Here is a 14,452-nt window from a genome sequence, read left to right as displayed (position 1 = left end):
TGTTTTTATTCTTCTGAGTGTGAATTTGTGATTTGAAACTGTCATATCCAGTATAATCAAAAGGAATGGGCAAATAGTGCTAGGGCAAACACCATAAACCCGCTAAGACTGTCCTGCATAGCACAATTTTATTGTTTTTACCCCGCTCTTCTTTTGCTTGTAACTATACATTTTATGTAGTGAGAAAACCATTTTTATTTTTCATTGATGAAAAAAGTGATTTATGCCAATTTGAATAGAATAACAATTTCATGAATGGGTACTGCAAAGTATAACAAGAACAATTTTTTGATGAAAAAAGTGATTTATGTCAATTTTAATAGAATAACAATTTCATGAATGGGTACTGCAAAGTATAACAAGAACAATTTTTTGTAATCAGAATTCAAAACTACAGTTGGGAACAAATACTATAACCCGCTCCGCCTGCCATCCCTAAATGCAATGCAAGGAAGACGGAGCATGTTCCCTTTTCTAATACTAATAAATATAACTAATAATAAAATAAAATGCAGCATAATGGATGGAACAAGCAAAATTCCAGAAACATAATGAAAAAGAATACATCTATGAGGTAGACTTGTTGTTGTTTCCACGGTTAAGAAGATCGTCAGAAACAACCTTGAGAAGCTTCCTCTGCTTAGATTTGGCAATCTTTTTGAGGGTTTTTGGATTGGTGATCTTCTGAACCTTGGTGCCAGACTTGAGAATGTTTTCCTGCTTCTTTTTCTCTCTTTCCTCCCTCTGCTTCCGCTTCTCCACCTTGTTCTGTCTTATCTCTTCCTTGAGCTCATTGATTCTCTCCTTATACGCCTTCTTTATCTCCTTCTCTTTTATCCTCTGCTCCAATGACTTCCCCTTCACGCTCACCTTCGCTGCCGATGATCTGTGTTTACGCGGCTGTTTCCAATTCCTTCCCGATACCCTCCCTGCAATCACCCCGTCGTATGTCGGCCTTCCCAGTACAGGTTTGTTTGGATCCTCCTCGGATGGAACCGCCTGTCTCTTCCTTGGAATCTCCTCCACTTCCATGGCCGCCGCTTCTCCATCTTCTATACCATTACCTTGCTCTTTCTCTGCTCTCTTTCGTTTGTACGTTTTTCCTCCGAATCCTTCGTCCAGGCACCGAAAATCCACAGTACACGCCATTGTTACTTTCCCACTGCTTCCTCTCGGTCTTATTTATATCACGCAACGTAAACCCTAATACTTTTCCTCTTCTTCTTTTTCCAGCATTTCACCTTTTTGGGCCGGGCCAAATCTAACCGACTCTTTGTTTCGGGTATTTAAAATCTAGCCACCCAATCTTTATTGCAAAATAAAATTGGATGGACTAGAATGGGAAGCCATTGACAAAATAGCCACTTTCTGAACCGCTAAATTAAGTAATCAGCATTTCAAAACTTTTCAAAATCGCAATATAGATGAAGTCTTTTTTGTTTTCTACAAGTATTTGGATATATCTTTGCATGATTTGTTATGTTTTACTACAACTATTAGGAGCCTCGATCTAAGGTTATTGCACAATCTAGTCAAGACTAGAACCAAGAAAAAATGAATGATGGTGGATCAAGATATATTATATTTAATTTTATGTTATAATTATATTGATTACTTTGTTCAATTTTCATATTATATGAACATAAACTTAAAATTTATAAGAACTAATTGTTTAAGGTTTTATGTATAAACTAAACTTTATACATTACAATATTTAGTACTATATAAGTAAAGCACGCTTAGACAAATACATGATATATTTAAACTTTAAATCTATATTAAAATTAAATAAATAATTACTCTATAGTAAATAATATATGTAAATATATGGTTAATAGTGTACAACTCATTGTTAATAGTGTATTATTTCAATAATTTTTTACCTTGACTTTTGATCGTGATAATTGAGAGGAAGAGATTTTTGTCATGTTGGACTGCCTAGGTGAACTGTCATGTCAGTACATATGATAAAGATGACTTTTTAAGAGTATTTATGGTTCAAAATATAGACGGCAAGAGTAGTTTTGATCCCAAACATAGTTAAAAAGTATATATGAGCTATTTTGAATAGTTCAAGAATAATTTTAACCTTTTTCGGTATTAATAATAAGAGTAAAGTTTGTAGACATTATAACTTTTAATAGAAATAGAAAAGGAGGAGAGCAGAAAAGGAGTGTGAAGGTAAAATGTCCATAATAAGAGGGATGTGATGTGGAGAGAAGTGGCTAGTAGTAATTCCCTAGTAATAATGATAAGGGAGCCGATGGTTGCGCATTTACCCATGGGATGAGAATGGGACTCTATTCTAGTCTTCTTTGTTTAAAAAAAAAAAAAAAAAGGTCCTCAGATCTCTCTCTCTCTTCCTGTTCCTGAACAACATTACTTCCTACTTCCCCAAAGATTGAAGCTTTTTATTTAAACCCCCAATCCGCATACATATTAACCGTAGATCCGAACGATCCAGATTGTACAATGGGCGCTTCTCAGTCCGTAGAACTACCCTCTGATGAAGAAGACGAACAGGATGAAGAAGAAGATGCGGAGCACGAAAACGATACCCCAGATGAGAGACACCGATTAGTTGGTGACGACTCTCTGCTCAAGAAGGTTCTCGAACAAGAGCCTGAGATGTTACCTTGCCACGCCTCCGCATCCCCTTTATCCCCTCAACTATCCTCTTTCGGCACCCCGCGTTTGGGACCTTCTATCAAGGTCTGGGACCCTTATAATGTTCTCGCTCCACCACCCTCAATTCCTCATTTCCACCGAACATTCTCCTCTGATTCTGTCGATGACGATAGGACCCTCACTGACCTATATTTAATTAGTAATGGCGAATGTCATATGAATTTAAGACCTGATTTGATTGCCGGCCGATCCCCAGAGGCTGCACTTACACCTAATGGCAAGCGCCAAGCAAGAGCTTTGGCTGTTTTTCTAAAGTCTCAAGGGATTCGTTTCAATTCTGTCTATACATCTCCCTTGGATCGGGCACGAGCTACTGCCCTCTCTGTTTGTCAGGTATACTATTAAGCTCAAAATCAAATCCATTTGCTTCCCTCATCTATCTTTGTAGATGGGTGTCCCTCGGATCCTTCAGGGATACAATGACATTTATGGAGGACTCCGAGTATCAGCTTTGCAGGGGGAGATTTCTTCATTTTTAGGCAGCTGCATGTTTCCTCTGGTACTAGTGAGGTTTCCGTTTTATACTTCTCTGGTGATTGTGTATAGTGACTTCTGCATTTTTGCCCTGAAAGAAACCATTGGATTTCTTAGCTGCTCTAGGTTCAGGATTTATATGGCTGTCAGAGTAGTTTTGGTTTTGCAAGTTTGTAGTCTTTGGTTGTCTAGCACCCTATGACAGACATTGCAATTGGAATTTATGTTATACTCCTAGTTAGTTCAAATAAAGTTGGGTCCAAAACAAAATCTTAAAGGTGACTTTTGTTTTCAGATGTTCTAGGATTAACAACTAGACCAACTTTTGAAGTACTTTTGGGATAAAAGTTGGTCCAATTCCTGTAGTATAAATAATAAGTTTCATAGTCGAGGAAATCAGATATCATTTAGATCAGGAAAGGGAAACTAATCGAATCCTTCTGGGATAGGTAAGAGTATACGATATGATCATGCTCTATTACATTTCCACATGGTGCTTGCAAAATATCAGTCTTAATAATGTATCAATGAAAGAGACAGCAATATTAGTACTTTCTTTGTCTATAATGTAATGTTTTCAGCAAGATTAGTACTGCTAAGAAAAGTTGCATATTCTGCATTTTAGCAAGGCATAATTGGCTTCTCAGCATATTTGATGTGTCAATAACATTCTTGCTGTCTTGACCACTAGCAAATTCAAACACTCTGTTACTGCCTTTCAGAGCAGCCAAGTCACAGTTTAACATCACATCCCCGAATTATACAAGGAACAACTTCGAGCAATAAGAGCTTGCTTCCTCTTGTCTCTAGTTATGTCTTAAAGACTTTCCCATTCTTAGTGATGCATTCTATGATATTCTGTACGGGGATTTTGACTGTAAGTAGAACAACTGGATTGACAACGTTGAAGAGATTTAGAGTAACATGTTATTTGCATGTTGTGTTAAGGACTTACGAATTTGCTAATGAATGGATCTCTGTTGACTGTGCAGGAAATAAACTTTTCAGAGGAACGGATACAATCCTCTGATGCTCTACTGGAAATGAGTCAGGGGCATTGGGAGGGATGCCACCGCTCGGATATTTTTACACCTGAAACAACTAGCCTAATGGAAAAGTTCCAGCCTGATTTTTCAGCACCATCTGGAGAGTCACTGAGGCAGGTGGAATTTCGGATGGTACAATTCCTAAATGGAACTGTTATGACATTGCCTGACAAATTCAGATCTGATTTCTCTCCACCTGATCAGAGTGAGAACCAGGGCTTCTCAAACCGTGGTTCTCATCCACTTGTCAATTCAGTTCATGACCGAGATGGGCCGCCCTCTTTCTCGTCATCCCATTGGGATTTGCACCACAGGAATCGACAAGGACTTTCGAGGAAGAAGTCTGGAAAGAGTAGGCTTCAGATCGTGACAACTACTGGGGATCATGAGGCTGATGACGAGATGTCACCACGAGAACCCATTAATCCTAACTCCATCCGAGATTTAAATGTGCAAATCAGTACTAATGTTTCTCAATGCATTGGTATTTTCACGCATTCAATCCCAATAAAGTGTCTTCTTACTGGCCTTCTTGGCTGCAGTTCAATGATGTCAAGTAAGATTTGCATAGATGATTCTTCAGTGACAGTGCTACAACATTCCTGGAAAATGGGATGGCAGATCAAGAGAATGAACGATACTGCACATCTTAGGCTTTTCTAGTAAATTATTCCATTCAATAGCTGAGATCACTGAGAAATTTTCAAGAATTCACGGGATGTGTATTCTACAATTAGATTCAGATCTCGGGGGGTTATACATTCTCAATTTCTTTTCCTACTTGTACAATTGCATGCTGATACTGAATTGGAGAACCACGGCTGTGGATTATTATTTCAGTTTGTAGAATTTTAAATTTTTGATATTGTAGGGCACTTGTGTTGTGGGTTTATTATTACTTAAAAAAAAAGAAGAAGCTGACTTTGGTCGCGCTTTCTTTTCCTATTTACTTACTAGTAATGGCTTTTTAAAGGTTGGGAGAGATATCACTAAAATCTGGGCCTGCCCGTGAATGACTGAATGAAGAAGACTAATTTGGGTTCACTCTCCTACTTCTCTACAAATCCCAACGTCGCCACCTTCTTCAATAGATACTTAGACAAATCTGATGTGTTCTCGTGGAACTCTATCATTGCGGACTTGGCTCGGAGCGGTGACGCCATCGAAGCCCTTCGAGCTTTCTCTTCCATGCGAAAGCTCTCTCTCAAACCTAACCGTTCTACCTTCCCATGCGCCGTCAAATCCTGTTCCTCCCTTTTCGATCTTACTTCCGGTAAGCAGACCCACCAACAAGCTCTCATCTTTGGTTATGACACCGACCTTTTTGTATCCTCCGCCCTCATTGATATGTACTCCAAATGTGGCCAACTTGCTGATGCAAGAAAGCTGTTTGATCAAATTCCTCAAAAGAATGTTGTTTCATGGACCTCCATGATAACTGGCTACGTCCAAAATGACCTCCCTCATGAAGCAATCTTGCTTTTCAAAGAGCTATTGGCAGATCAGGCAGGAGAAGTAGTTTTTCTTGACTCAGTTGCCATGGTTTCCGTGCTCTCCGCTTGTTCTCGTCTTTCAGGGAAGACCCTTACCCAAGGGCTACATGGCTTTGTCACCAAAAGGGGATTCAATGAAGACGTGGGAGTTGGTAATACATTCATTGATGCCTACGCTAAATGTGGTGAGGTTGATTTGTCTCGGAAGATGTTCGACATTATGCCTGACAAGGACATCATTTCATGGAATTCTATGATTGCAGTTTATGCCCAGCACGGACTTTCAGCTCAGGCAATGGAAATTTTTCGTTCCCTGGCATGGGATAGAGAGGTTGACTACAATGCTGTCACCTTGTCAGCTTTGCTGTTGGCTTGTGCTCATTCAGGAGCTCTTCAGGCTGGCAAGTGCATACATGATCAGGTACTTCAAGGACTAATCACTTTCACAAATGCTGCATTCTTTCTGACTCCCTATTTTCAACTGTATTGATGTTTCCTGTTGTATAATTGACTTTGGTCTCTTTAGGTTATAAAGATGAACCTAGAGGATAACGTATATGTGAGCACATCCATGATTGACATGTACTGCAAATGTGGGAGATTAAGGATGGCAAGGAATGCCTTCAATAGAATGAAGGAAAAGAATGTGAAATCATGGTCTGCCTTGATTGCAGGTTATGGAATGCACGGGAGAGCTAAGGAAGCCCTTCAAGTATTTTACGAGATGAACTCAGCTGGGGTAAAACCAAACTACATTACTTTTGTCTCTGTCCTAGCAGCTTGTAGCCACGCTGGGTTGCTGGATGAAGGATGGTCTTGGTTTAAGGCTATGGAACCTAGATTTTGCATACAACCAGGAGTGGAGCATTATGCTTGTATGGTTGATCTTCTTGGACGTGCTGGTTTCCTTACCAAGGCATATAATTTGCTAAAAGAAATGAAGGTGACGCCTGACTTTGTCATTTGGGGTTCTCTTCTAGCTGCATGCAGGATGCACAAGAATGTCGAGCTTGGGGAGATTTCTGCTAGTAACTTGTTTGAGTTAGACCCAACAAACTCTGGGTATTATGTTTTGCTCTCAAACATATATGCCGATGCTGGAAGGTGGGAAGATGTAGAGAAGATGAGGATACTTATGAAAAATCGTGGATTAAGTAAACCTCCTGGGTTCAGCCTGCTTGAACTCAAAGGCAGGGTTCATGTATTTCTGGTTGGTGATAGAGAACACCCGCAACATGAGAAGGTTTATGCTTATTTGGAAGAGTTATCTGTAAAGCTGCAGATGGCTGGGTATGCACCCAACATGACATCTGATCTTCATGATGTTGAGGATGAAGAGAAAGGACTGACATTGCGAGTTCATAGTGAGAAGCTTGCTGTTGCTTTTGGGGTCATGAATTCTGTACCTGGTAGTACCATTCAGGTGATTAAGAATCTAAGGATATGCGGAGACTGTCATACAACAATTAAGCTAATCTCCAAGATTGTTAATAGGGAAATTGTAGTCAGAGATGCAAAGAGATTTCACCATTTCAAGGATGGCTCATGCTCATGTGGGGACTATTGGTGATTGAGCGAAAATTGTGGTCTTCACCTACTAATCGACTTACATGAGTTGTCATATGATGAGCATGGTGGTGCATAATTTGATAGAGATTTGCATGGAATATGATTTTCTTCAATCTCAAACTAGTCTATGTTTATGCTGGTCTTATAAAGGATATTGGTACCAAACAATATTCCCCGGTTGTGTGGTATGTGTCAAGCAAGAGCAAAAGAGAGAAAGCGGATCAGTAAGTAGAATTTGGAACTTTTCTTCTCTTCTGTGAATAAAAATGGCCTGCCCTTTTATCCACTGCAGTCTGCAGTGAATCTTGTTTGGTTGGTTGAGACGAGTATTGTGTCATTTGGGCATTGCAGGGTTGAATGGCAGCAATACCTGACATGAGCATCAATTTGGTGATCGTTTTGAGTATTTTAGCTCGTTGTTTACCGGCTTGTTACCTATCTATTTTGTAGTGTATTGTTAGTTTAAATATAATTTGTTTTGATTGTATCATAGGTGAAATCATGTTAGTTAAGAACAAATTGTTGATTGATTTGGTGTGATCACATTAATGCCTTATTTTCTTTTACTAGTTTTTGAGAACGTGTTGTACATTTGTCCCTCCTAATTACTACAAGATTTTTATATATTTTTTAAAAATTGAACTTCAGAATAGAAAATATACGTGTATTGCACGCTACTTAGTATAAATATTTGTTAATGATTTAAATACATTTACAATATGTATAAATAGTTATTCATAAAATTAATTAATCAAAAGAGAAGAATGTAACACCAAATTAAATCTTAACATCAAATGGACAATCTGACAATCATATCAAATAGTTTTAAGAAATTGTAAATTTCACATGAGTTATTAGTTGTGAAGATCTCACCTAATGTTTGAAGAGAATATATAAAAACTTATCAATATCCATTACATTATTATAGCATCACAATAAATTATACAACTTCTGATGTACATTATGTTCATCCTACAAATATTCGAAAATAAGATGAAATAGAGTAGACTAAAAACAATAAAATAGCTAATGAATGGAGGAACTTCCCAATAACTAACAAAAGCATAAATAGATTTACCGCTTTTTAATTGCATATGTGATGAGCAATTACATTCATCAACAATCATCCATCAACAATTATACATTAGAATAACTAAATGTATGCATTAACATAAGGTGACTGTGATGAGCAATGTAATTACATACACCAATAATCATCCATCAACAATTATATATTGGAATAACTAAGTGTATACATTAATATATAATTTTGAAAACAATTTTTTGGTATGTATAACAGTCAAGAATTATAAAAGTCATTTAAAAATTGATGATATATGTACATAACATCTATGAGAATTAAATTGGTTAAAGTTGGGATATGTAAAGTTTTCGACTAAAATCTAAATATGTGTACCATATTAAGATGTATGGTAATTCAAAGGACATTTTTGTCCTTTATTGTTAAAGAATATTTCAGTTTTTAAAGGATATAATTTACTGTCTTTTATTGTTACGAAACACTTTCATCTACCAAACTCCATTTTAGAATGAAAACAAATTAGATATTTCGTGAATTAATTCTATCTAGAAATATATTGGATTAATATAAAATTATTATTTAATATTTTATTAATTAGTTTTTTAATAATATTTAAATTTAGTAAAGGGGTAAAATCGTAATCCAATTTTGAAGTTAAGATCTTTCAACTTAAAATAATATAATATAATATATATGATTTTTCATTTTGTCTTGCCTATTAATTAATAATCTTACTTACCTTTTTTAAAAAAATTATTATTGTAGTTTTATCTTGTATCCTATTTTTCTTAAAGATTTATTCTTCAATTTTTTGAGATATGACTTTATATAATGATAAAAAAATAATATAATTTATTCAAATATTATATTTATTAAAATAATAATAATAATAATAATAATAATAATAATAATAATAATAACCATCCAAATAGAGAGGGTACATGTTGATTTTAAGCAAGTAACGTGAAATGCCAATCATTTTTCTCAATTTGGTACGAAATATTCTTATTGAATAGAACATTTATTATTCTAACGTATGCCTATATTCAAAAAAAAAAAAAAAAAAAACTTCCAAGTTGTGTGGGTAAACGTTTTCTACAAAATTGTTGGGTGAGTGTTCCAATTGCTTGAATCGATATTCGATACAACACCCCTAAAGAATATACTGATAAGGTCCTCCATTTAAGGCCAACTTGCGTTTACCGTTATGCCCATACTTGTCTGCTTCTTTATGCTCTTCTCTTTTACCTTATTTTTATCTCAATTACTTAAATCATAGCAATATGAAATGTATGCATTATATATCGATTCATAAAAAATAAAAAACTTCTTAAATTATTCACCATATAGAGTACTAGTTTAATTGTTTGCAATGTCAGTGTCACTTCCCTATGAAATCAAAGTCAACCTCATTTACATCGAAAGACTATCTTTGGAGTATTATCTTGGTTCAAATACGACTCTATAGGATAAAGCAAGAACTTCTCATAAAATATGAAGTATTATTTTACTGTATAAACAATTTATGAAAATTTAAATTTTAACACTTTTTAAAATTTGTTATAGTGGCAATATAGTTAAGTAAGTAAAGAATGATAAATCGTTTATCATTATATTAAGGAAAAATTACTGAAATACACGTTTTATGTTTCCCTTATTTCCAATATCCCCTTCTATTTCTTAAAACCTCTAAAATTCTCTAAAATCCCTTATTTCTTTAATGTATCCGACCTACATATTATGTATCCGATTTATTTTATAATGTATTCGAGCTAGTTTTTAATGTATCCGAGCTACATATTATATATCCGAGATAGTTTTTAATGTATCCGGTTTATGTTATAATGTATCCGAGATACTCTTTAATGTATCTGAGCTACATATTATGTATGCGGTTTGTGTTACTTTTTAAGGGATTAATATAATTACAAACTAAAAAGGGATAGATTGAAATTTCATATTAAAACTATGTGATTCCTAAAATTTACCCTTAGATTAACTAGTATTAGAGCCGTCAAAGTGGGCCTAGCCCATGGGGCCGGCCCAACCCAACTCGATTTTGGGGTAGGGTTGAGATATGATTTTTCAAGCCCATTTAAAAGTAGGGCTTATAAGCGCGGCCCATATAAGCCATTGGCCCTTGAGGCTTGATCGGGGTCGGGCCGGGGTTGGCGCATGGGCCAAAATTTTTTATTTAAGGGTAACTTACAATATTCTCACTAGTATATAATCTAATTACTTAAATACACACTATGTTGTAATATTATGAATCTTACCAGATTTTGGTACGTCCAGGTACATGTATCTCGAAATGTATGGACTCAAAATTAGGTTAATCTATTCTAGATACATTCTATCCAAGTAGATTCACATGTATCTAAGGTGCATAGACAAATCTCGCGCCCTCGCCTCCCTCCAATCTTTGTTGTCACTCTCTTATTTCACTCACGTATCTGATATGCGAGATACATGTTAATTACACTAGACTTTTTGCTAGTGTTATTAAAACAACACCATTGTTTTGCAAATTTGATTTGAAAATCTTCTCATTTTCTTGATGTTATAGAATTATAAGTTTGATAAGAAAAAAATGAAAAAAAAAAGGCTAGTCCGCCCCAGTCCTCAGCCTTCTAGGGTTTGGTTGGGTTGAGCATTTTCAGGCCCTTCCGAATGAAGGGTCAGCCCGCCCTAACCCTTTAAATTCCTTGGCCCGTGAGTCTTGGGCCGAGTGGGGCTGGGCCGATCCTTTTTGACAGTTCTAACTAGTATATTTAATTCTCGCCAATACTAATTTTTCTTCCATAATTTTTTGTCCTGTGTTTATGACTATTTCACTTTTCAATTCAAGCTTAAATTTCTCCAAATTAGCAATTTCACTTATTTTGTCATATTAATTGATCCATGTGATATTTAGCCATTTAGGTAGGTTGCATATAAAAAAAGAGAAACAATTATATTCACGTAAAGAGTGATGATTGGTAAAATTCTAATTACGAATTACAATTTTAGTAACACTAAATAGGTGTTTGGATATGTGATTTCATTGCGATATAAAATTATGAGATGAAGCATTTTGGACATGCAATACCACGTTGATTTCATCTCATAATTTCATATCATGAGATGGAATTTCAATTCTCCAAAAATCATGATTTGAGAATTTCAAATCATGATTAGGATTTTTCATATACAAAAATTGATCCACAAGTTTATATTTTGTAAAAACAACCTCACATTTATATCTAATAACAACTTATTTCATATGTAAATAAAATTTATAATTCATATCATTACTTTTTAAACCATTTATATTCTCACCAACATAAAATTTATTATTACTGCAAATCAATTCCTACTTTATCATTTATATGTAGCACCCCAGAAAACTTTTGAGCTAAGACTCGAACCGTTCTTCGTAGTGAGTGAGAGTTTTGCAAGGAATTTAAAATTTCTTGAGTGTTAATGTCACTAGACATAGCACCTTGAGTTCCAAAAATAATCGAATTGGAAATAGCAAAATCTGAAATTTTGCAAGTTAAGCTAAGTATGAGTTTTGGATCGACTTCAAATGACCATAACTCCTAGATCAGGATGATTTAGGTGTTCTACCAGATACCTTAGGAAAGGTCTTCGAATTATCTTTCCAACGCCACTGAGTTTGCTCAATTTCGAGCTCTGAGTAAAAAGTTATGACGGTTTTACTAACGTCGCGCAAACCTGGCAGCAGCTTCACGACGCGGAGCCAACACGGACCTCACTGCCTGATGAAAGATCTTTCCGACTCCCAACTCGTTTTAATTATTTCTTTAGGGGTATTTTAGTCCTAAAAACCCTTAGGAGGTCATCTAAATTGCCCTAAACGTGTAGAAAATCAGTTTTCTCAAATAAAAACCCTCTCATCCACTTAAAAAATTCTACGCTCAAGGGATTCAAGAAACGCTAAGGCTAGGATTCTTCTTCAAAGGGTTTTCTTCAAGTTGCTTCAAGAAGATGGTTCTTTCAGGTATGTAAGTTTCCATAGTGTTGGGTTTGTTTACCCACACGCCAATCATGTTAATTTCAGCTTTAAATTCGTTCTAAAAGTTGAAGCTTTGATGTTCTTGTTATGTATTCATGAATTTGCTTTCGTTCTTGAATTGGGCTGAGATTGAGGAGTTCTTGAGGTTAATATGTCGATTTATAGAGGGGTTAGAGTTAGATTCTTGTGTACATGTGACAGTTATCTGAATCTAAAGAAAAGTTGAGCAAAAGAATCGAATTTAGGCGATTTGGGGTTAGAAAACGAAGAAGGAAAAAGTCGGGTAAATCTGGCACTTGGTTCCGCGTCACGGACCTGCCTCCCTATTTCATAAAATTGTCTTCACATCGCGGAGAGATCACTGACCTTTCTACCTTAAAAGTTATTTCGCGATCAATTATTTTAATTCATCTTCGCGTCGCGGACTTACTTCCAGACAGTGATTTCTTGATCGTTTTTCATGTTTAACTATCTAAAAACACTCCTAAACATCACGAGATCATTCCTAACACAAATCACAACTTTGAATTCATAAATCACATTCAAGGTAGAGCTGAGAGTCAAGTCTTAAGAATTCTCTCAAACATTTGTTGAGAAAGTCCCTTTGAGTCATTTAAGGAGTCTTCTACAACTTCTAATAATTTGTTTCAAGACTCGAGTAAGTAAGCATGAGAGTGAGGAGAATGTATTCAAGAGTCTACACTATCACCTAGATCATTCATATCATGAACCATAACTCTTGAATTCATAATTCATATTCAAGAGAAAGTTAAGAGTAGAGTTTAAGAAGTCTTTGAGTTCAATTGTGAATCCTTTGAGATCAACCATCGATTTGAGTTAAGTTTTGAGGGAGTAAGTTAGATAATGAGAAGAGTTGTATACATGAGTTTTATATTGTTTTGTAAGATCATCGAGTCGAGTTGCTTCATGCCCATAACTCCGCATGAACGTCGTAAGTTGAGTATCCTTCAGAGAAGTGGTATCTTCAAGTTCTAAGCCTTTAAGTGTTGAGTTCCTAATCTCTTTTGAGAAGTATCTTAGAGTCCTTAAGTTGAATATTTCATGCTCATAATTTCGCATGAACATTATAAGTTGAACAGTCTTGAGATGAGAAGTATCTTTGAATCATTGAGTTGAGTAGTTCATGCTCATAATTCCGCATGAACTCTGAGCTGAGCATTCTTGAAATGAGTAGTATTAGTGAAGTTCTTGAGTTCCAAGTATTAAGATCTATCTATGGTTATTGAAAACCTTGCATCGAGTCGCTCACATCCATAATTCGGCATGAACCATATTTTAAGAAGTCTTTTGCAAATGTTTTAATTTTGTTTTAAGACTTAAGTTTTGTGTTCAGTAAAGAGTAAAGTTGAAGTTCATTTCTTCAAAAGTATATGAGGACTATGTATTCCCAAAATAGTTTAAAATGTTTTCACATTTAAATAAGAACGGAAAACTGTGATTTTCAAAAGAGCCTTTGAGCTAGTGTTTCAGTAAAGAGCCTTTGGGCTAGTTTTCAGTTAAAGAGTAAATGATTTCACAATAAAGCAAGAGAGAAAACCTTAATTTTGAAGATAGCCTTTGAGCTAAGATTTTGAGCAATTATCTCAAATCACATAAAGAGTTTTGTTTTTACTAACATATGAGCTAAGTATATTTTGGGAGTAGTATTGAGCACCGATATGGGGATGCGAGTTCAGATAACTCAAGTTTCTATAAACCATGTAGTCATCATGGGTAGTAAATGATCATACTTTTTAGATGACTCTTTAAGATGCTTTTAGCATATATTAGTAGATTCACTTAGTAGTTCAGGTTCTATACCGATGGCAAGATATAGGACAATCCTTGGCAACGTGAGGTAAAACGTTGTACCATCACTTAGACTCATAATGATGGTTGTCCGTTAGAAAAACTCTCACAAAAACTATATTACTTTATTATACAAGTAAAGTTGAGTTTGTTATTGCATTTTCTTTAACGAACTAAGTTGTGTTATTGTTTTATAAAGTTTTCCATATATTGCATGTGTATTGTTGCTTTATATTGAGTTGAGTACCCAGAGTAAAATATCATATCTTTGAGTTGAGTATCTTATCCTTGAATACTTCTGAGTTTAGTAGAT

General features: G+C 35.4%; 3 protein-coding genes across 4 annotated transcripts; 2 read left to right on the top strand and 1 right to left on the bottom strand.

The window, feature by feature from the left end:
• Nucleotides 1-354: 354 nt before the first annotated feature.
• LOC125847849 (rRNA-processing protein CGR1) lies at nucleotides 355-1,187 on the bottom strand. The gene has a single exon (XM_049527561.1). The coding sequence runs from the start codon at nucleotides 1,147-1,149 to the stop codon at nucleotides 568-570; it is 582 nt and encodes a 193-aa protein (XP_049383518.1). The 5' UTR covers nucleotides 1,150-1,187; the 3' UTR covers nucleotides 355-567.
• A 1,148-nt stretch (nucleotides 1,188-2,335) lies between these two features.
• On the top strand, nucleotides 2,336-5,083 carry LOC125847845 (uncharacterized). Its single transcript, XM_049527553.1, has 2 exons — nucleotides 2,336-3,021; nucleotides 4,155-5,083. The coding sequence occupies exons 1-2, from the start codon at nucleotides 2,473-2,475 to the stop codon at nucleotides 4,869-4,871; spliced, it is 1,266 nt and encodes a 421-aa protein (XP_049383510.1). The 5' UTR covers nucleotides 2,336-2,472; the 3' UTR covers nucleotides 4,872-5,083.
• A 43-nt stretch (nucleotides 5,084-5,126) lies between these two features.
• Nucleotides 5,127-7,750, top strand: LOC125847839 (pentatricopeptide repeat-containing protein At3g26782, mitochondrial). Of its 2 annotated transcripts, XR_007444473.1 has the most exons (3): nucleotides 5,127-6,122; nucleotides 6,228-7,494; nucleotides 7,622-7,750. XR_007444473.1 is itself a non-coding variant. In XM_049527547.1 (2 exons), exons 1-2 carry the CDS (start codon nucleotides 5,229-5,231, stop codon nucleotides 7,269-7,271), a joined length of 1,938 nt encoding a protein of 645 aa, XP_049383504.1. In that variant the 5' UTR covers nucleotides 5,127-5,228; the 3' UTR covers nucleotides 7,272-7,750. The 2 variants fall into 2 exon arrangements, 1 of the variants encoding a protein (XP_049383504.1); XM_049527547.1 differs by having other exon boundaries at nucleotides 6,228-7,750.
• Nucleotides 7,751-14,452: the final 6,702 nt, after the last annotated feature.

The sequence above is a fragment of the Solanum stenotomum genome, chromosome 12 (assembly GCF_019186545.1).
Source record: "Solanum stenotomum isolate F172 chromosome 12, ASM1918654v1, whole genome shotgun sequence".
Classification (NCBI taxonomy): domain Eukaryota; kingdom Viridiplantae; phylum Streptophyta; class Magnoliopsida; order Solanales; family Solanaceae; genus Solanum; species Solanum stenotomum.
The sequence above is the reverse complement of the archived record's forward strand: the minus strand, read 5'-3'. Positions and strand labels throughout refer to the sequence as shown.

Bases quoted from the DNA above. Each gene is read 5' to 3' on its own strand.
- LOC125847849 (XM_049527561.1), bottom strand. From the start codon at position 1,149: ATGGCGTGTACTGTGGATTTTCGGTGCCTGGACGAAGGATTCGGAGGA.
- LOC125847845 (XM_049527553.1), top strand. From the start codon at position 2,473: ATGGGCGCTTCTCAGTCCGTAGAACTACCCTCTGATGAAGAAGACGAA. The intron at 3,022-4,154 runs GTATACTATTAA...TTGACTGTGCAG, and splicing joins CTGCCCTCTCTGTTTGTCAG to GAAATAAACTTTTCAGAGGA.
- LOC125847839 (XM_049527547.1), top strand. From the start codon at position 5,229: ATGAAGAAGACTAATTTGGGTTCACTCTCCTACTTCTCTACAAATCCC. The intron at 6,123-6,227 runs GTACTTCAAGGA...TGGTCTCTTTAG, and splicing joins GCAAGTGCATACATGATCAG to GTTATAAAGATGAACCTAGA.